This window comes from Acyrthosiphon pisum, chromosome A1, assembly GCF_005508785.2.
Source record: "Acyrthosiphon pisum isolate AL4f chromosome A1, pea_aphid_22Mar2018_4r6ur, whole genome shotgun sequence".
Taxonomy (NCBI): domain Eukaryota; kingdom Metazoa; phylum Arthropoda; class Insecta; order Hemiptera; family Aphididae; genus Acyrthosiphon; species Acyrthosiphon pisum.
Window position 1 is genome coordinate 88383660 of NC_042494.1, and position 23722 is coordinate 88407381.

The 23722-nt window shown below is 29.6% G+C and overlaps 4 protein-coding genes across 6 annotated transcripts; 2 read left to right on the plus strand and 2 right to left on the minus strand.

Annotated features, from left to right (window-relative positions):
- The first annotated feature begins 104 nt into the window (after window positions 1–104).
- LOC100573490 lies at window positions 105–9541 on the plus strand. 3 transcript variants are annotated; one of them, XM_029487717.1, is made up of 5 exons: window positions 105–360; window positions 744–904; window positions 2792–2973; window positions 3171–3973; window positions 8375–9541. In XM_029487717.1, exons 3-5 carry the CDS (start codon window positions 2836–2838, stop codon window positions 9363–9365), a joined length of 1932 nt encoding a protein of 643 aa, XP_029343577.1. In that variant the 5' UTR covers window positions 105–360; window positions 744–904; window positions 2792–2835; the 3' UTR covers window positions 9366–9541. The 3 variants fall into 3 exon arrangements, with proteins under 3 accessions (XP_029343577.1, XP_003245174.2, XP_008183992.1); XM_003245126.4 differs by lacking the exon at window positions 744–904; XM_008185770.3 differs by lacking the exon at window positions 744–904 and having other exon boundaries at window positions 2796–2973.
- On the plus strand, window positions 4656–7628 carry LOC107883988. Its single transcript, XM_016805169.2, has 3 exons — window positions 4656–5048; window positions 6727–6889; window positions 7033–7628. Exons 1-3 carry the CDS (start codon window positions 4874–4876, stop codon window positions 7592–7594), a joined length of 900 nt encoding a protein of 299 aa, XP_016660658.1. The 5' UTR covers window positions 4656–4873; the 3' UTR covers window positions 7595–7628.
- LOC115033781 (protein ALP1-like) lies at window positions 5222–6104 on the minus strand. The gene has a single exon (XM_029487718.1). It carries the CDS (start codon window positions 6071–6073, stop codon window positions 5489–5491), a length of 585 nt encoding a protein of 194 aa, XP_029343578.1. The 5' UTR covers window positions 6074–6104; the 3' UTR covers window positions 5222–5488.
- A 4662-nt stretch (window positions 9542–14203) lies between the features above and the next one.
- LOC100168417 (putative inorganic phosphate cotransporter) lies at window positions 14204–23631 on the minus strand. The gene is made up of 8 exons (XM_001947525.5): window positions 23248–23631; window positions 19323–19786; window positions 19163–19250; window positions 16444–16667; window positions 16189–16341; window positions 15968–16100; window positions 15661–15899; window positions 14204–14719 (listed from the first exon to the last, which is right to left on the minus strand). The coding sequence occupies exons 1-8, from the start codon at window positions 23261–23263 to the stop codon at window positions 14492–14494; spliced, it is 1545 nt and encodes a 514-aa protein (XP_001947560.2). The 5' UTR covers window positions 23264–23631; the 3' UTR covers window positions 14204–14491.
- Window positions 23632–23722: the final 91 nt, after the last annotated feature.

Consider the following 23722-nt stretch of genomic DNA (forward strand, 5'->3'; position numbering starts at 1 on the left):
GGGGAGCGTTCACGATATTTAGTAACAAAATATAAATATTAAATACCTATGGTGCAACATATACAACTTATGTTAATTAAAAAATATTGTTTAATGATATTCAATAGTGAAGATAACTTTAAAAAGTATATCCACAGATTAACACATTTTTTAATAAACGACGTGCGTTGTGTGGTGATAGTATGTACGTTAATGTATACCTATACAGTATAGGTATATGTATAGGAAGGTAATAATACTGACGACAGCAAATAATGATAAGTATAGATTAGCTGGTATCATTTTGTATTGTACGGCAGTTCTTTTCGGACACTGATCAGTGTGATGCTTACTTCGAGTAACTACAAGACGGTATAGATTGTAAGTACTTATGCAACTATTATTTATTAAATAATATAATATATTTTAAAAACATTTACAATAACAATTACATTTTCTGGTTTAAAGATCCTTATACCTAACCTTGGTTATGGTTATTATATGATATAATTTATATCCATAGCATATAACCTATAGTGTCCGACCGCCCTCCTTTGATTTCTTATATTTAACTGGTTACCCCTTGATCACCTGCTTACATTATTTTTATTATTCATATAATATTTTATATAGTTCGGTGAATATTGTAAAAACTATTATTTTAATAAATAAAAAAATGTTGTACAAAATATAAATATTGGATTTAGTTTGGTTGATATAAATGTATTGTAAACATATAAAATTTAATTTTTAATGTACAATAGTAAATGAAGAGATCATTAAAATGGAACGAGAGACTTTTTATATGACATCAGCTACTAGATTCTGGATTATAAGTAAAATAGTAAATAGCCATTAGGCTCTGCAGGGCTAGACATTATTTTACTATCTATATCTTCACAAGCATTGAAATAATATCCCAATCGTAAGTCAATTATTTTTTAAATGTATGTTAAATATACAAATGAGAGTTGTGATTAATTTAGCATATGGATTTTTTGATTAATATTAGTTTTTATATGAATGTCGATAAAAAAATTTTTGATCAGTCAAAATACTTGAAAAACATGTAATAAAACCTTGTAATAAGTTATTGTTATATTAAAAAAATTCACAGTAATTTTTTATGAGTGTTTGGAGTATGAGTTTTGAAAAAATTCGTAAAAATCACGAACATTTGCAAATTATTTTGAGATAAGTTCAAACAAAATTCTCTGTTTATATCAAAAATTTGGAAATTTTATACAATCTTCTTCATATGACATTACATTCAGCATTCTTTATTGCATTCTTCTTTATAACTTTATGTAATTTAATCAAAAAAAATAATATATTTATAACGGAAAGTCAAATTAAATTTTTATGAGCGTTTGAAGTTCTAATTTTTACATCAATGGATGCTAACACTCGAATTCTCATGGAGCGATTTTCTTATTTTGTTGTAATTCAAAAACGAATAATAATTATTCCGTTAATAAAAACAGTATTTGATGTTTATTTTATGATTTTCATGCTTGATAATGTTATCAATATTCTATAGGTCAAACAGTTTGAAAATGTAATAAATTGTTTACAGTCCGTAATAACTGTACAAAAATTGTACCTATATGTTATCATAATTCTTCGCTTGACGCTTGGCAGTGTGAGCTTTCCTCACATGTTTTATACTATAAACATACAAAAAAATATTTATAAATAAAAAAATCCAGACACTATATTGCGTATTAGATCAATACATTCATCGCTCTGGTCAGATTCTAAAATATATTGATTTATGTTATACGCAATTAAAATAAATTGTTTTCGTTATTTTAAGTTTGTATGTGTACCACCTCCAAGGCAATAAATTCATATTAACTATTGCTGCAGAAAAGAATGCATTTTGACATTCATAAGATAACAATATTTAATAATGCTAACAAACTAAGCTATCATAAGATATTAATTTTGTTTTAGAATTAAATTTATAACAAAAATGTGAAATAGTATTCTTATTTATGAATGATTGTTAATTTGGACATGGATACCTAGTTGTACTATCATTATCTATCAATGACTCATATTTCAATGAAGGCCTCTGATTTAAAAACCACCGTGTGGTGCTCATAAGTAATTGATACATCCATAAAAATATACTTACTTTTCATCATTTATAATTAAAATGTCACGTAGATCTACAGATTTCTTCTTGTGCATAATATTATATGTAACTAATTTGTTGTATGTTGAACAATTTCCAAACCCAATGACACAATTAATATTACAAATACCTAATTTATTTATTCAAATCGACTAACCTATATTATTCCCAATATCTACGTTATAATTATCAATTTTTGAATAAAGTTGATGTTCATTGTGTATACCTATAGCCGTAAAACTACTAATTGTTCATAGCATAACAATACATATTATATTAAATAATAATAAATAATGTGTCTAAAAAGTAAAATTTTAATATTTGAATCAATTTAGCATTTCACTGCAGTGTACAGATTATACGGTATTTTAATTAATGTGGGTATTCGTCAGTCGATCAATTTTAAATTTTTGTTTAATATTGAATATAAATAACAACTTATTAATATATTTTATTAATAGCATAATACTCAATCAAAAATAATAACCAAATATTAAATAATAGCAGTATCCTAGCAAATTTAAGTGTAGCATGGAGTTTACATAAACTATGCTAAACTGATTTTGAACGATTTTGTCATAATTATGTTGTCTTTATAATTTATATAGAATAAATTACATGATAGTATTTATAATATGACACCACTAAATGAATAACTTTTAATATTGTAAGGAAGACATCTTGGAAGGAGTTTATAACACATTGTTTGATTATAAATGAACAATATTGATGACATTAGTACCTACATACAAAAATCACATAGTGTCATGGCCGATTGCAGAATGCTTGTCAAAAATATAAACTATTTGAACCACAGTTCTGTTAATAAACTCATATTATTTACATATACAATGGTGAGTACAAATTAAAATTTATGAAAAAAATATATATTTTTCTGAAATTAAATTATATCGATTTGTCAATAAAATAACTAACAATATTTAATTTAGATGATTACCCAATTTAAAATATCATCGTTTAAATCATATAGGATGATAATTAAGTTAGGTAAATGTAAATCTAAAATGTTAAATGTTTTTACTTTCTTTAGGCGTTGTTGTTTGCACCACATTGTTGTACACTGGAAACGGAATCAAGAAATACTAGTTGTGAAAATGAATTTACATGCATCAGTTGTACAATGAAAGCTCAGTGTTCATGGATCCTAACTCAACAGAGATGTGTAAAAAACCCTAATTTAACATGTTCGTGGTTTATAGTCAACAATAAAGAGGAATGTCCACGGTTTTCAGTAATAACTCAATATGAAGATAAGAAATCAGATTATGAAATCAGTAGTTTGAAATACACTGTTAAAGTATCAAATGATTCAGTAGATTTCATGAATTTTCTAAACAATAGTAATTTTATTTGCGATTCATTAAAAATAGATAAGAGTGAGATAAAAATCGATGGAATGATGGTATGTTCAACGAGAATTAAATTAAACTACTTCGCGGAGTACATTAGGCAGTTGTTAGCTGCATTCTTATTTTATGTTAAGTTTAATGGCATCACTCTGCGCTTGGACAACTTCGCCGAACCCTATGACACGATTTATGAACATAATTGTGTCGATGACAAGAATAACAATAACTGTGGAACTTGCACGTGGAATGATGATGACTTCACACGCTGCGTTAAATTGTGTTCGTACAAAGACCCCTGTGAGGGTCAAAATGAATTGTATATATCGCACGACAACGGTGTTGAAAATGTTTGGAATTTTACTTCACAAGAAGTCAATGATAGATGTGCCGAAATAAAAGTGACAGCCGTCCATCCGCTATCTGTGACGATGGCCGGTGGCACGACTATAACGATCACCGTCAAGAACCACAGGATATTTGCGAAGGGCCGGGCCACACATAGCGGTTGAACCGCAGCGGTTGAACCGCCCAACAAATTCAAATTGTTTGATTTTAAATGAAACCGCCTAATATGCGTTCACACTTACGCGGTTCAGCCGCGGAAACTGCCGCGGTTGAAAAATCGACCGCAACATGCCGCGGTTGACCAGAGTGCGGTTCGACCGCCCAAATGATCAAAACGCATTGTTTTGAATTAGTCCATTCACACATAGCCGCGGTTAATAACCGCGGTTCATTTTTTCAAATATCATATTATGCATTAAAAAATAAGAATCCCAATAGTGGGGCTCAAATTTCTAGTAACTTTCATAACCCAAAATTACACTGTTTTTTATTTGTAAATAAGCTGATGTTTTAAAATATACCTACCTAATTTTAATTTTTTTTGATCAAATCTATTCTACTGAATATGAAAATCTGGTGTCTTTTTTTTTTGGACAGCGTATAGAAATAGGTTGGTAATAAATGGTAGGTAAGGTAAGCAGGTAAGTAATATAATAAAATGTAAAAATGCCTCACATAATACAGATATACTTATTACTTAGATATAATTAATTTTTCATTACGAGCATGTCAACTGTAAATTTATGGTACTATTAATTATTAAGTTATAGAGGTACCTACTATTATGTTATATAAATAAATATAATATATGTATTAATAGTACATATTTATATTACCTGTGTTACCGGCCGTAGTAAGTATAATTTTGTTGGTTATTTATATTATTTCATTAATTTTAATTAATTTTGGGTCGTCCAAAATATAAAATATTATATACCTACCTATAGTTTGGTAAATTGGCTTGATTATTTTCATTCAACATCACTTGTTCGTAGTGTATGTTTGTGGTTTTAAACACTTATTAAACAATAGTTTGAAAATGTTCGACACCGAAAAATTTATTATGTTGATTGAAAGTAATCCTTGCCTATGGGATATAGCGAGCAAAGATTACATGGACAAAAATGTAAAAAATACATGTTGGCGTAATGTAGCAGAATCAATGTACATTGGAAACTGGTGTGAACTTTCGGATACCCAAAAAGACGAATATGGTAATTATTATTTTAATATAAGTTTTTTATACAATTAAATATTTAACACAGATGTCCCACAAATTACTACCGACCTGCGTATTGCTTGCGTTCTTGCCTTATTTATTATAATAATGCATATTGTACTATTGTGTTATTATACTTAGGTAACTACAACTTGAATAAAAAAATAATTTACACAAATAAAATATTTATTAGCATTTGTTTTAATTTTCTTCACATGGTACGTATTATAATGATTAATAATATTAAAATATTTTGGTCATTTAATTAATAATTTAAAATAACAACGAATATTGAGCAGTAAATTATTTAGTAATAATTACCTAGTGCGCTTATTTAATCAAAATTGTAAATTATACATAAAAATAAAAGTAACAACGAACAACCGAAATTAAAATTAACTGTAAATAAAAATACTAACTATATAGCGTACTAGATTAAAGTACGCGATTTTGAAATGGCACGGCTCCTTCATGTACAAAATATTCCGCATACGCTTCTCGTATTTCAATCCCATTGGACCGAGAACCCGTTCCTCTTACCTCGATGTCGTCTAAGTTGCATTCACTTTCCATATCTTCAAAATTGTATCCATCTCTTTTTCGGACAAAGTTATGTAAGACACAACAGGATTTTACTATATCGTCGACAAATTCGGGACTTACTAAAATAGTAGTATGTAATACTCGCCATTTGTTGGCAAGTACTCCAAAAGCACATTCTACAGTGCGTCTAGCTCTGGACAAACGGTAATTAAAAATTCTACGTTCGTCGTTGAGTCCTCGTTGTGGATACGGCCTTAATAGATTTGTGTGAAGGGCAAATGCCTCATCACCAACAAAAACATAAGGCTGTGGTGAACCTTGCGAACTAGGTAAACGTATAGGACCAGGAATATTAAGGGCATTTGAATACAACTTTTTTCCAAAAGAACTTTCCTTAAAAATATTAGAATCTGATTCTTTACCGTAAGATCCTACATCAATGTAAATAAAACTCAAATTGGCATCAACTACTGCCATTAAAATGATTGAAAAATATTTTTTGTAGTTAAAAAAGAGTGAGCCTGTGTTTTTTGGATTTTGTATACGAATATGTTTCCCATCTACAGCACCAAGACAGTTGGGAAAATTGGTTTTTGTATAAAATGTATTTGATATTTCCAACCAATGTTCAGTAGTTGGTTCAGGCATTTCTTCCTTTTGCAACGTGTTCCATATTGCAACGCAAGTTTCTCGCACTATTTCACCAACAGTACTTTTGCCTATTTTAAATTCAAAATGTAACGCAGTAAACGTCATCCCAGTTGATAGATACCTAGTATAAAAATAATTAAATTACATATAGTTATTAAAATAACTATTTAACTATTTTGTAGTTAAAAAGTTATAAAATGTTCAACTTTTATAGCTAAGGATTGAAAATTTAAAACAAGGTTCCACGTAAATAGGTAAATATATAAATGTATTACTTTATTCACGATAATATCATCAAATATACTTAGTAATATCATAGGCTGACTGACCGTTCTAACTGACCGTTCTGACGACTCAGAATCGTTTTTCTTATACAATGATATTATTATATCATTGAATTCAAATTTAACACCATCCATTACAGTGACCCACTTGTAACCTATTAATTGTTCGTTTTGAATTAATTTGTTTAATTTCAGTTAAAGAACTTCGAGATAAGAAATGGAAGAATATCAAGGATAATTATAAAAAAAACATAAGTGAAGAAAAAAATGTGAGAAGTGGATCCGCGGCACAGAAAAAAAAACCATATGCTTTTATGGCGGCATTGTCATTTTTACAGAACTGTTCAAATAAGAGAAAGTACGTATCTAAACATTATTAATTAATATTTAACTTGTATTAGTAGTATAACATATTTACATATTAATATATTATATGATATTATTAGCCTGGTTTTATTTAAGGATATATTTTTGATAGGTATAATTTTATTTTATTTATAGGACAACCAGTAGTATGCAGGAAGACGAAATTGACGTATGCAACGATGATTCTTTGGCTAATTATAGTTGTGTTGACGGTAATGCTACAGAATGTGAGCCATCAACTTCGTCAACTCTAAAACAACCATCGGAACATTCGAAGCAAAGCAAAAAAAAAAAATCTAATGAAAACAATGGTTCTTTTCAACAAGAACTGCTTCAGTTTTTACATAGAACAGAAAATACAGATCCAGATAAAATTATGCTTAATTCTTTTTTACCATACGTAAAAAAATTAAATAATACACAGAAATTAGATTTTCAATTATATGTATTACAGTATTTTAAAAATCTCGAGGTAAATAGTAATATTCAGGCTTCATCTCAAACTAATCATGTAATAACAAATCCATATAATTCTTTTGCTCAGTATTATAATCCTAACGCAGTCACACAATCTTTTTATCCTTCACAAAATGCTCCTACTGATCCTAATACCCCACAGTTAACTTTTCCACAGAATAATTATGATTATTTAAATTACCCTCATACTCAAAATCATTCTCCAAACGATCATGAATAAATAATGTTTTTATTATATAGCTTTAAGTATCAAAGTTCAAGATGTTTTTTTTATTGTCACTTAAATTTTTAATTAACAGTAGGTGCCTATCATATTAATATTATATTTGATTTAATTATTTTGGATTTTTAGTTAGTAAGTAACCCAATAAGGAATAAGATTATGTTATTTATATATTTATTCATTTAATTAATACTTATAATAAATAAATATAATATAGGTAATATGTATCTAATTTATTAAAGTGATTTACCTGAGTGTAATGGTTAATCTTTCCTCTGCACTCAAATGATTCCGCCAAGGTGTATATCTCTTTGATATATGGTCACGTACATTTTGAAGTAGCTCGTCAAATGATTTGATTGACATACGATAATATATGAAAAACTTTTCCGGATATAATCTTATATCGTTATAAAACTTTAAAAAACGTCCACTTGTTTCCCTTTCATCATTTATTGGATGAACCCAGTATTTTCTTTGTGGTCTTTGCACAGTATCTTGTAACACACCAAGTGCTTCTGCTACACACAAAACCTGAACTAGCCGATCGTGGTTTATTTCCATTTTGTACGGATAGCTAATATGTTATACTGTAAACCAACCTTTCGTGTTAAAGACACTCAGATTACTAAGTTTTAAAATATAATAATTTTTCAATCGCCCAATATTTTGGTATAACCGCGCGCGGTTTGACCGCGCATATGTGAACGGAAATCTGGCGGTCGAACCACTCGCGGTTGAACCGCTGCGGTTGAACCGCTATGTGTGGCCCGGCCCTAACCGAAATGTAACTGTGACAGTGGCGGGAACGGTATGTGCGAACACTGTATCTACACCGAAGACGATTACTTGCATCACAACACCACCATCCGAAGACACTTATGAACCACCATCCGGACCGGTCTTGGTTACGTACACGTCAAATAATGGTCACGTGTTTAATATCAAGTCATCGCAGACATTCCAGTTCTACGTCGGTACTACGTGTGGCGCACCACGTCCAGTGCTTGGCTTGAAGCAAGAACTATACGGCGTAGGGTCCGGAGGCACAACCGTAACATTAAACGGCCTTCGATTCATCAAACCATGCATTGCGTCCCCCGCCCGCATGTTTGTCAAGCTGCCAAACAGCTCCATGCAGTTTGCGTCCACTTATTGTGATACACCGATCAACGATTCGTACATAAACTGTCAAACACCACAATTGAACAGTTCCAATGGCTGGGACTTAAACGCGCCTGATTTTACGCGAATGCTGAACTTTGGGCTAGAAGTAATGAACTTCGCTGGGTATCAGTCACTGTATGTGAATGGTCCATCGACGAGTTATTACCACGTATTGGAAAACTATCCAGTGCTAGAGAATTTCGAAATAGAACTAGGTGGTTCAGTGGTCGTCTACGGTAACCACTTGCGGTACATACATCCCGATGACGTCCTGATACGATTCCAAGATGCACTGGTTATGGATTGCAAAGTCACCTCGGCTGCAGAACGTAGTTTTGTATGCATGCCAAATACGTCCGTCGTCGTTTCAAAGGAGATGTTTGTCAAGATTGGCGACTTTTTGACGTATAACGTTACCAAACGGCCCTACGTTTTTTCCAAACTTATCTGGTATTTTATGGTGCCTTGGCTGGTGGTGGTTGTTTTTGCCTTGGCTTGTTTTTATCAAATTAATGGTTGGTATAACGTGCATAAAACATTCCATGACCCACCTGTGAATTTAAAAGACCTGGACACACAGACAGTGCTATTAAAATGTTAATTACCAATTGTTAATAAATTATAGTATTTAAAAACAAAATTAATATTAGTAAGGTAAATAGCTATTACACATTATAATATATTATTTAGTTTATTACATATTTTGTTAGTTTTTTTCTGTTATTAATTTAATATATTTTGTATAATTACCTATTCAGTATATATATTTCAGTAATATTCAACGTGTTAATGTTTATTAAATACTTCTCTATTATGATTATTTATAACATTTTGTACATTTTATCTAAAAAATAGTAAACAAATTGTCATGGTGAAAAAAAATGCAATAATAATAATAATAATGATTACTGTTTAAATACTTAAAACTCTCTATTATTCAAAAAAGGTCTATTTATAATATCTTCTACACATTTTTTTCATAAATATTAAATCTCAAAATACAAAAGGGATAATTCTTGGAACTTGGGCATGACACTCCCAGGTGGGTAAACGGTAAGTAATAAGTATATACATATACGGTTCATTGTTTAAAATACAGAGCGTGGACAATTTGTACTAGTTTATACATAGAATATATCATTACATGAATATAAGACGTATAGCCGTATAGGCATGTAATCTTATAAAGTTTTATGCGATTTAAATATTATTTTTATAATTCTAATATACCTATTATAAAAGGTCAATGAAAAATGTTATATACGACAGACAAAATTTCTCCTTATATCACTCCGTTCAGAATCTATCATATTAAGATTATATTTTTGTTTATTGCAAGGTTGCTATTGGTTATGTATTGTTATACTTTTAGTTGTTAATTTTGAAGAATTTTATTAAAATAAAAAGAGGAAATCAAACCTTGGCCACTCCAAGTGGTGCCAAGGATGCGCTTATCTAGGAACAATATAGTTGAAGATGAAATTAATGACATGTCCGCTATATGTTGAATTAAGTAAAAACAAAAAACTTGGTATAACTATGATACATTAGAGTTATATTATACACTTACGTACAAACGGCTATACTATGACATAAGCACCAATGGTGAAAAAGGTGATGACAGACACAAAAAAAAATAAAATATAAATAAATAAATAAAAAAGCAGGTAAGTGGATGTCGCTCTGCTGTACAGTAGATTAAAAATGTCCTCTTTAAAGTACCGTCTTGATCCAATTTGCTAAAAAATAAGGTACTATATGGTGAAATCGAAGCACTCCTTCTGATAGAAATTTTGTATACAGGATTATATAAAAAAAAAAATTAAAAAAAAACACCATTATAAAACCAATAGCTTCCTCGCTCCGCTCAGAATCTAAAATGACATATCATTTATTTTATGTAAATAGTTATTTAAAAATGTCAATGTTATAAAAAATTTTCAATAATAAATCGTTAAAATAAAATATATAGTTCTAAATGTAATATCTATTAGGTAAGCATGGCACACAGGTATCTAGGATTTTTGCGCTTTTGTAGTATACAACTTTTTTTTTCTTATCCCATTTTGGTGATTATATTTTCCACAGTTCCACCGGCACCAGCAGCACTGGGTCCGCGATCTACCGAAGATAGATTGCCTATCTGACAATATACTGCTGCGAATCTCACGGGATAACACCGGTCGAGATGGCTATACAATATACACTTAAAAATATATTGTTTCCACAGTATATAAAAAATCCCAATGTAAAGAGTTTTTGGTTAATGGTCTTTTTAGAACAATAGGCTCATTTAATTTTATGCTATTAAAAACATCAAACAAATCATTCAAAAATTTAACAAATTTGGCTGTATATGCTGCTCTAGCTGATAATTTATTGAATGATACTATAAAGTCAAAATACCAGCACTCACCGAATTACTTAAAGTTTTGGTTGCTAGACATACACGCATTGGTGAAAAAGGGAGTAGATCCAAATTAATTTTTTTTAACTTGCTTGCTAATCTTGGTTTATTATTACAATCCACTTTATAAAAATCTTCTATATCTCTCCAACTATATAATTCATTTGCATTTTCAAAAGTATATTTTTTAAAATTGTTTCTTACTGATTTTAGTAAATGTGGGGAATCGTGCATAAAAAATACATTTTCATTGTTGTATGTTATAAAGGGTTTTTCTTTTGTAACATTAAATGGTACTGATCCATATCTTAACCTGATGCACATAATTAATAATTATAAATAATAAGTTCTAATCGATATATTAAATATTTAAATGTTAGAATTTATAGGTAATTTGTATTCTACTAAACAGAGGGTCTGTCTGTGTTGGTCATATAATCATCCTTCGTAAAGTGAATAGAACAAATTGAAAAACTTTTTGGCAAATCTAAGGGTCCACATGTTTCTAATAATTTACTAATTTTTTTTATTTTGGGCCAATTCTATCCATTTTTGACAACTATAAATACAAATAGGTTAGCAGAAATTTAGTATGGTTATTTTTTTGATATAAACAACTTCTTAAATAACCAGAATATTTAGGTGTATAATATACTTACCTGTTTAAATCTTTCGGAAATTTATGAAATGAGATCGTGGGAGATGATGTCTTACCATAAGTATTACAGTTAGACACTGCATAGACATTTTTGGAGACCAATAGACCATTATTACTACTATAAGAATTAACACCAATGTGAGTATTGCCGATATTTTGAACCGTGGAACTTGATAATATTTATGATACAAAATTAACTATTATTATCATAATATTAGTAATTTAGTATTATAATAATATTATAATCGTATATAGTATTTGTAATTAATATTCAAAAAAAGCGGGAATTTATACAAGATTAAGGGGTAAAATAGGCAACTTTTATAACAATCTCGCGGGGCAATGATAACAATTTGTTCGCCACTATTTTAATACAGAGTGTCCTGTATTATCGTATATAGTATTTGATATTATCTATAAATATTGATCATGTCCACGGTTTAAGATATACTTTATGTATATATATTTTAAGCCGTGAGTTGTGATAAAAAAAAAAAAAGTAGTCAAATTAAATTGGGCAGGCCCGGGCCTAGTCGGCCTACCCTGTAAACACGCCACTGTAGGCTCAAGGATCAAGAACTAAATTAAAATAATTATTCTGATATTAAAAATGATTTTAAATTTACAGACTAATATAATACATTATATTCTTTATTCTTATTATGAAAAACACAGAAAAATTGTACAGTTACAAAAAGAAAACTATAAAGTAATTTGTAAATAAAATAAAATAATATTATTGAATTGTCCAAGGAAACTTTTTTAAAATTAATAAATACATTACCTACATAATAAAAATGTAATGTGTAAGTATTATTGTGTACTAATTTTAATAGTGTTGCATTATTATAATACAATCAACAGTTATTATTTATGAAGTATAAAGTATTTACGAAGAGGAGTTACAACTTTTATTACTATAAATTAGGTAATGATTTTAAAAAGCATTTGAATGATGTGACTAGTATTTCTCTAGACACCAGTTTGTACACCACTTCTTCTTATAACGAAGGTAAATAAATATATTGTTGCATTATTAAAATACAATCAATAGTTATTAAAAAATGTTACGTAGGTATAGAATTTTGTAGTAGATATAAATTGTATCTCATGCATAGTCTAGGTTTGTTTCATTGGATATCCAATAATATGTTGAAAATCTGTTTTAACAGATCATAGCAGAAAAAACTCAAAACTCAGAATATAATTATTGATTAGCAAAAATAAACATTATAATATTGTACAATAAAAGACATTTTTTCAGATGAAGATCTTTATCCTTGTGTTACATAATAATATTACATAAAAAAATAATAATAAATAAAATGAAGAGCCTTAAATTATTTAAGAAATATAGAACTTTATACACACCTATCAAATTATTGAAAATTACATGTTTAGATTTAAATACAAAATTAATAATAAATTGGATTTATTCAAAATTAGACCTAGCCAAAATAAGGCAATATTAATTTTATAGGTAGCTCTAATAATGTTGCATTATTCAATTTAATACTTTTATTACATCTTTTTGAAAATTATTTTTGTTAACTTTTTGTGCTAATTATGAAAAGGTAGTAGCTTGTGATATTTTTGTGTTTAAATTTATTTTGAGATTTAATAATGAAAAGTAACATTTTGTGATATTTTTGTTTTTTATTATGAAAATTAATGATTTGTTATCTTATTGTGATTTAATTATGAAAATGGTTGCGGTTTGTGATCTTTTTGTGTTTAAAAGCAATTTACTGATCTTTTTGAGTTCATTATGAAAAGGTAGTAGTCTGTGATGTTTTTGTGTTTATCTGATTTTACTGATGATTTTGTGTTTAAAATTAATTTTCTGATATTTTTGTGTAATGTGTACTGGAGTGTCCCATATTATACTACTATTAATAATAATATAAATAAAAACAAATGATTTCTATCAAGATATAAAAAGGTGGGCAAGTGGGTGTCACTCTGCTGTACAGTAGGTTACAAGTGGGTCACTGTAATGGATGGAGTTAAATTTGAATTCAATGATATAATATCATTGTATAAGAAAAACGATTCTGAACGAAGACTGACAGTAAATTATATTTCTAAGTATATATAGATGATATTATTGTGAATAAAGTAATTTATATATAATTTATTAAGGTGGAACCTTGTTTTAAATTTTCAATCCTTAGCTATAAAAATTGAGCATTTTATAAATTTTTACAGTAAAATAATAAATAAATTTAAAATTTGATACATTTTGTCAAAAATCGAACTTTAAATATACTTATAAAAATACTTATCATAGGCTTACCGACCATCTTCGCTCAGAATCGTTTTTCTTATATAATGATATTATATTATTGAATTCAAATTTAACATCATCCATAACAGTGACCCGCTTATAACCTATTGTACAGCAAAGTGACACCCTCTTTCCCACCTTTTTATATCTTGAAAGAAATCATTTGTTTTTATTTCTATTATTAATAGTAGAATATGGGACACTCCAGTACACATTAAACAAAAAGATCAGAAAATGGATTTTAAACACAAAAGCATCACAAACCACTACCTTTTCATAATTCATTAGAAAATTACTTTTAAACACAAAAAGTTCACAAAACACTAACTTTTTCATAATTGTAGGATAGGTTTGTTAGTCTAATTAGTCAGGATTCTAATTATTTAACGATTTTCCATCTTCTATGGATTTTGAATGAATAATACTTAATCTTTCATCCATAGGCAATCCCTTCTCAGATATTTCCTTTTCTTTTAGATAATGTTGTTCTAAGTCGTCCCATGGTTGTAACTCACCGGATCCAAACAACCCATACAACACAGATGATGATGTCATTACTATCATCATAATCCAAAATACAAGCCGCCACTCTAAAACCGTTCTCTAAAAAAAAAAAAAATAATTGAATACATTATTAGGCACTTAGTTAGATACATAAATTATTTGGATATAATCAATACTATAATATTAATGTTGTATGTTACTCATGTGATATTTTATAATTTTAATGGTTTCGTAGGGGTACAATAACATCCTAATACTATTTATTTTACTACACCATTAAATTTGTTGTATTTAAAAATCATAATTTTTAAAAACTAAATATACTTTCTATTTATTAATCACATTTAAAATATAATAATGTGACATTTCATATGATATAAAAAAACGTGTATCTATTAGTAGGTGGATTGAATTCAAATACATGGTCTCAAAGAGAACATTTCGTTAAACATCAAACTTATCACGTATGCCTAACCTTTCGTTTCATACCGATTAGAACAATAATCTGAAATAAATTACGAATCAATTTTCTTAATTTTATGTCAAACTGAACATAAAACTTTTTGGTTTGAAAAATTTGACGTGTTAGATTTTTTTTTTTGCTTCTGATTAATTTTATAATTTCAAACTCATTGATCTATAATGGTTCGATTCACTTTTTTTTTTAACTAGGTTTGACTTATGAACTTGAACCTAACACCAAAAGATTTGTTTGATTTTCTGACAGTTCGACGCACGTCTAGTATACATATATGTAACTTAATAAAACAACTAAGACATAAACACTCGACGAGGTTCATCAAAAATGTGTGTACAATTTTGTCCGAATCCTAAACAAAAACAGTCTCCAAAACCATTTTAACGTACATAGATAGAATGAAGAAATTATACATGGCAAAATTGTAAGTAGTAAACTTCAAAAAATATAGCATATTGTTAGTAGTTATTCACTGAATGGCAGCCGCAGACAATTTCATGACTCCAAATTCGGCCCTTCAAAGATTGATTTGTGACCCCTGGTCAATATACCATAAACTTACATTTGGTGTGAGAATTCCAGCGATGTATGGAGTAGCCATTCCTGATAAACAACCAATACCGTTGACTAGTGCCATTATAGTAGAAGAATAATTGGGTGACAAGTCGAGTGAATTGACACGGATGCTGGGATAACAGAATCCCATTAGTGCCATACCCAAAGTAAAACATAGGGTTGCTATCATTTTGTCACATCCGACAAACGAAGCACACATTACACCAATACCAGGCCCGACATTTCCTGAAATCATAATATTATATGTCAGTTACCGGCATTTTTAAAAGTGATTTTTTCACATTAAACATCACCTATAATGGCAAAAATTTTTCTGACCGCAGTGACGGTCATTATTCGCTTGCTTATCAGCCAGTCAGCCAAAATGCTAGCTAAAATCGACGTAACCCATTGTGCAATGAATGGGACGGACGATAATAAACCGTTCTATAAAGGAAAACGTTTTAAATATTACTAATGTCTACATATTTGTACACTGTAAACTATCAAAATCTCAAATTATGACCAGACTTACTTCACTAATGGAAAAATGTAAAACGTCACTCATATATTTTGGGAGATCGCTGATAATCGTAAAAGCACCCCAATCATGTCCTACTTCAATAAAAATCAGTGCCCATATTTTCCACGACGTTAATATGGACTTCCATGGCGTAGAGGGCAATTCCTGTTTTAACCAATCCAAATATTAAATTATGATATTTTTGTCACGTAGGGATGGAAAATATCGTTTGGTTTCGATGGCCGTTCATTATGAATTCTCACGTACCCTTTTCCTTTCTAGGCTTCCGATTGACTTTTTTAAATATTCACGCTCCGTGTCTGATATGAACGGATGGGATTTTGGATCGTTGTAAACGAGCACACACCAGAGCACAAACCAAATCAACGAGGTTATGCCGAAAAAGTAAAAGACATTCGGCCAACCGCCGGGTGTGTATTGTATGATGAAACCACTCAAGAAGTTTGAGAAAATATTACCTATTTGCGTACCTGTTGAAAACATATAGTTAACATTATTATCATCATTATATGTTATAAATATGTATTATGTATAATATATCATAAATAGTTCACGATAACTGGTCGACAAACATGTTATTTATATGTATAAATATTAGACGTATATAACTGTACGTTTTAGATTCTGAGAGGAGTATGTTTTTTTATTTTTATATTCTTCTTTTTACACGATAAGTAGTCGAAATAATGCTCTCATTTTCAAATTAAGTATCTTTCCTTTTATAGAAATAATATCATAAAATATATTGTGAAACCTCCCTTAACGGACACTTCTTATTAGCAAACGCCTCTCAATAACGGATAAAATGTTCATTCTGGCACAGCACCATTGGAATTTTATTATTGAATTGCGCTCCTCTAAATAGTGGATACTTCATAGTTCTTAATAACGAACGTGGACAAGTTTAGGTAGTTCGGTGAGCTTAAATACTTTTAAATAATACCTTTAAATAGATTAAAGCTATTACGAAATTGTATTGTCGAAACGTGTGAAGAGTTTGTTCCAAAAATATTTAAAATCGGACGAAACCGGCTTGTTTTCCGGGTTTTCCCGATAAAGCAGTGTCTCAGAGATGATAACTAGTCTGCTATTTAGAGGTTTTACTGTACTTAGTAATATAGCTTAACATAGCGTTTCCCAACCTTTCTCCCTCACGGCACACCAGTCATAATCATTTTTGGCCGTGGCACACTTGCCACTGACTTATACTGTATATGTTTGATAAATATATACCTAATACAGCTGATCCCGTACACTTCGTTACCCATTACTGCCAAATCTATATGAATAATAAGTTTTATTTTATAATATAACGGTTACCATAACAACAATTTTAAAACAATGGAAACCAATAAGCATTACTATAATAGCTTTGAAACCCACGGCAACCATTTATAAACAAAAATGTCCATCGGAAATCTCAAAATCCCTGTTTGAGCACCTCCCGGGGTTGGTCCTCTCCCTTTTTAAATTAGTCTGTCTTCTGCTATATGATCCCGTGCCCGGCAACCAATAATTATTATTATAATAGCTTCATACCTTGGTAACCGATGGTTACTATGGACATTACCTATGATAGATATTATCAAGGATATTATCATGACATTATCTATGAACATACAGACAGACATACTTTCATTTTTATATATATAAGAAGATATATTTTTAATATTAGGATATTAGGCTTTATCATATTAAAACCAAAAAAGTAGCATATCAGTAAATTAATAGCAAATAATTTAAAATGGTGTGTTTATTTAGGCTAGGATAACTCATATTGTAAAATAATATTATAATTTATTACAAATATTAAATTTATTGATATGGAAAAACAGAGATATTACATTACGATTATGTTGCGATTACATTATAAAAATCTAGTCCTAGTGAGAAATTTGGGACTGGTTTCATTTCAATATATTTTAACCTATTATCGAAATTCTACCTAAGCATAATCATGACATTTCACGGCACACCTATATATGCCTCACGAGTCACAGCACACCAATGTGCCGCGGCACGCCGGTTGGGAAACGCTAGTTTAACAGAAAATTTTCGCTCAGAATCGTATTTAATATACAATGATTTTATATCATTAAATTCTAACCAAACGCATCAATTACAGTAGCCATTTAAGACACTTTCTGTACGCCAAAGTAGATCTTTCTTATATAATATAACTAGCTGATCCCGTGCACTTCTTTCCCGTTTAATGTACCAACTCTTTATGACTCAAACTTTGTTCAATTCGTTATTTAATATTCGGTGTAGATATGGTAAAATTTATCTTAACTTTTCTGTTGCCTGGAATAAAAATTTGGATTCGCAGCAGTATATTATCAGGTAGGCAATCTATCGTCCTGTTTGTACGTAAGTGTTTGATTTAACTCTAAAGTATCAAAGTTACCCCAAGTTTATAGTTTTTACTCAATTCCACCTACGGTGGATTAATCTAATCAATTAATAGAAAATCCTAACCTGACCTAACTGTACTAAAATCCGATGAATAAAAAAAAACAAATTGAACCCTTTTTAAATTAACGTATCTTCTTCCCAGAGGTTTAATCTACACACAAACATTCACTTATATATATATATATATAATATATATATATCGACAAAAAATAATAATACAAATTAACAAACATGCCCGGTTAACCAATAGCAACCAATAAATAATATACTATTATTATTTTTATTTTTATTTTTTTCTGGACAACCCTTATCACTTAGTGGTATGAAAAATAGATAGTAGCCGATTCTCAGACCTACTGAATATGCATATAAAATTTCCTAAAAATCAGTCAAGCCGTTTCGGAGGAGTACAATATGGTAACTAACATTGACATTGTGACACCGGAATTTTATATATTGGATATTATAAGTACCTAGTATGAATGTTTGTTTATATATATATTATATATAATATATGTATAATGTATCTATGTATATAATATTATGTTACCTGCAAACACTACTGTAGAGAGTCTTCCCTTTTCTTCAGGCGGGGCCCACTGTGCCAGGAGCGTGTAGAGAGCCGGGAAAGTAGTTCCCTGGATAATAAAAATTGTAAGTTAGACGCAAGTTGTATTAAAACCGTATGTAGTGTCAATCGCCGTCATTACTTCTCCAAGTCCTTCGACGAACCGAAGAATTGTCAGTGGCCTCGGACCCATGTTCGCTACATATGGAGTCATCAACGTGAAGATTGCGGTGGATAGTATTCCTATTCCCATCGTGTGCTTGCCACCGAACCTCTGGGATAATACACCGCCGGGTAAGTGCGTGAGTATGTAACCATAGTAGAACGACGACAGAATCTCACCCTGCGTCTTCTCGTCCCAATCGAACCGATGCTGGAACTCACCCTCCACTATTACTGTCCTGTTGGACTTTGGGTGACCATGCGACGACGACTTTTGCATTGGACAGTAATCATGCCGAACGGATTTCGCACCTCTATCCACCACCACCACCACGGGCTTGACCATTTGCGTGAGCGTAATTCCTAAGCAGGCCCGCATCACATACGCCATTGTGAGACCCATCATCCCCATCACAGCCATCACCCACCTCTGAGACACGTGTCCTGCAGCGAATAAATGATTTTTGGTAGATTATTGTTTTTAATATTTCATTTTTACTTTTATTTTAGATTCTGAGCAGAGCGAGGAAGCTAGTAGTTTTACAATGGAGTTTATTATTATTATTTTTTTTTTTTTGTATCCTGTGTACAAAATTTCTACCAGAAGGAGTGCTTCGATTTCCACATATAGTACCTTATATTTTAGCAAATTGGATCAAGATGGTACTTTAAACAGGTCATTTTTCGATTTTATCAATAGTATAAATAGTTCCTAGTTATCAATAGGAAAAACCACCGAAAAATTATGAATAAACGCTAAAAATGGGATTTTAATTTCTAATGCTTTATTTATCACCATAGAAACGAATAAAAAATAATAATATGATAATATTAATTCAGCTTACATGATATAATAAAATGTATATTGTTATTATTTAATAATAAAAATATAAAATATCCAGACTGACAAACCATCTCCTCTCAGAATCGTTTTTCTTATACAAATATATTATATCATTGAATTCAAGTTTAATACAATCCATTATACAATAACCCACTTGTAACCTACTGTACAGCAGAGTGACATCCACTTGCCTGCTTTTTTTTTTAATAAATTTAAATATAGCGTAAGTGCACCAATAATAAATAACATCATTTTAATCTTACCTATCTAGATATTATATTCTATCTAAACAATATATTATGTGTACATTTTATAATATGTCTATTATTATTAATATAAAAAATACACAGAGATAAATATTGTAATACGGGTTGTAAGTTCATTTTTAAAACGACTCTGTTTTTGAAGGGTTATAAGTTATAACCAAACGAAAAATACAACCTATGTGTCTAATGTTTAAGTACATTATTAAATTGCGTAGCGTAATGATGACGTTACTGTAAATGCATTAATTTAAATTTTGGTTTAACGAGAGAAAAAAACAACCATAGTAAAATTGTTTACAGTACGAAAAACATTTACGACCCCGAAAACGTCCACTTGGGTTCTAAAGATTAGTATACAGTGTAGGTACGTAATAGTGTAATACCATCTAAATAAATACAACACGATTAAACGATAAAACAAATTAAAATAAACATGCGTACAATAATAATATATTAAATAATATGACAATATGTTCCCGCGGAATATAACGAATCCGTTAACTGCTGTGGTAGATGTTGAACAAAACGCAATCTATTATCTATTTCATCTGAGCACTATTTAAACTACTCGGATCAAGAAACAACATGATAACATGATAATATTATTATGTGATTAGTGCCGAGTAAGTGGATGATTTAAGACTTTTAATAATTTTATTGCAATCTAATTATAGACTTAACAGAATATTAATGATCATTGGATTTCTGTTTTGTGTCGAATAGGACATCATGTTATAATATTGGTACCTATATGTGTAAATATTTTAAGCATAATATAATTAAAATATTACATGTTCTATATTAAACTATAGAGTAGGTATAAGTAATAGGTAAATTATCGCTTTTAATATTATCATTTTACTTTTTATTAATAAATTAAAATATTGCGTCAGTGCACCAAATACCAATAATAGATAACAGAATTTTAATCTTATATCTGGATATTATTTTTTATCCAAACATTATTATATTATTATGTGTTAATTGTATAACTTTTCTATTATTATTGATATAAAAAAGCAGGTAAGTGGATGTCGCTCTGCTGTAAAGTAGATACAAGTGGGTCATTGTATAATGGTTGTATTAGACTTGAATTCAATGATATAATATCATTGTATAAGAAAAACGATTCTGAGCGGAGACGGTTTGTCAGTCTGGATATTTTATATTTTGTTATTATTTATTTTATAATGTAAGTTGAATTAATATTAAAATATTTTAATTTTTTATTCGTTTCTATGCTGATAAACAAAGCGTTAGAAATTAAAATCCCATTTTTAGCGTTTTTTCGTAATTTTCCGGTGGTTTTTTCCCGTGGCATTACATAACTATTAAGAAAATCGAAAAATTACCTCTCTAAAGTACCATCTTGATCCAATTTGCTAAAATATAAGGTAGGTACTGTATGTTGAAATCGAAACACTCCTTCTGGAAGAAATTTTGTATACAGGATATAAAAATAAAAAAAATAAACACCATTGTAAAAACAATAGCTTCCTTGCTCCGCTCAGAATCTAAAAGGTGGACAAGTGGGTACCGATCTGCTGTACAGGACCTAGTTGTAATGGATGTGTTATATTTGAATACAATGTAAACCATTATATTATACAAAAAACGATTCTGAGCGGTTACCGTAGTCCTTATAATATTATTATTTTTTATTCGTTGCTATGATGATAAACAAATCGTTAGAAATTAAAATTCCATTTTTAGAGGTTTTTCGTATTTTGTCGGTAATTTTTTCGACGCTTTCTAAAACTACTTGGAATTTTTCAATTTTTACCTCTCAAAAGTACCAACTAAGTTCAATTTTCTATCAGAAAAGATGCTGATCTCAAAACTCGAAGCATGTTACTAAAATATGTTGCTGACAGACAGAAAAAAAAACACACATCATTGTAAAACCAATACATTATTCTTTCACTCCGCTCAGATTCTAAAGGTGGGCAAGTGGGGCCTGGGGGTGTCACTCTGCTATACAGTAGGTTACAAGTGGATCACTGTAATGGATGGTGTTAAATTTGAATTTACTCAATGATAATATCATTTTAATTTATATTATCATTATATACACTATACGGAAAAGGATTCCGAGTGGAAATGGTTTGTCAGCCAACCTAGGATTTTTCATATTATATTTATACCTATTGTTACTATAAATACGGTAGCCAGTTAAATTTAATTATACCTATTTGTTTATTATTATATTTGTACATAATAATATACTTTATAAGTTTCAGTTTTTTTAAAAAAGCGGATAAGTGGATGTCGCTTTGCTGTACAGTAGGTTACAAATGGATCAATGTATATAATGGTTTGTATTAATCTTGAATTCAATGATATAATATCATTATATAAGAAAATAACTATTTGTTTACATCAAAACCCAATTTAAATAAAATGTTCAATTATTTCTTAGAAGCGATAAACATCTAAAAGAACTAGAAAACGTATCGTTTATTAAAATAGGTTCCTGTTCTAATTCCAGTTCTAAGCATTGTAAAATATAGGTCCCAACCAAGGTCCCAGTTCTTAGATTTTCTCCAGCAACTGGTTCTTTTGGTTCTGGATCCAGTCCCTGAATTTTTTTTTAATAATAGAGTTTTTTAAGGTCTTTAAGTTTTAACAAAAGAAAAAAATACTACCTATGTACCTAAGTGTCTAATGTTTATATACATTAATTAATTGCGTAAAATATCGATAAAATTACTGTAAATGCATAATTTAATTTTTTTTATGTAATAAAAAAAAATATAACATTTTATCTTGCGATAAAAATCTAAACGTTTACTTACGTGAATTAAATTTCATAGTGGTAGGTAATTAATAGTAACTTTGGTTATACGCGAGAATAAATTACTTTAAATGGAATTTTCTGAAAATCACCGCCGAGACTAGAACGAAAAACGTCCAAATGGGTTCTACGGAGTAGTATTTTGTATAAGTAATACCATACCGTATGAGTAAAATATAAAATACGTTTAAAACGATAAAAAAACAATAATAAATATACGTATAATAATATATTAAATAATATAATTTTCTAGCGGAATATTACGAATCTGTCGACTGCAGCAGTAGTAGCCGTTAAACCAAATACTACGTCTACAAACTATTCTGTCCGACCACTGTTCACTCCTCGGATCAAAAACAACATGATAACATTGATAACATGATATGTTTATGTGATCCATGACGAGTGAGTGGGTAATTAAGACGTTCAATCCTTTTATTATAATCTGATAGACTTATCACAATATTTATCATTGG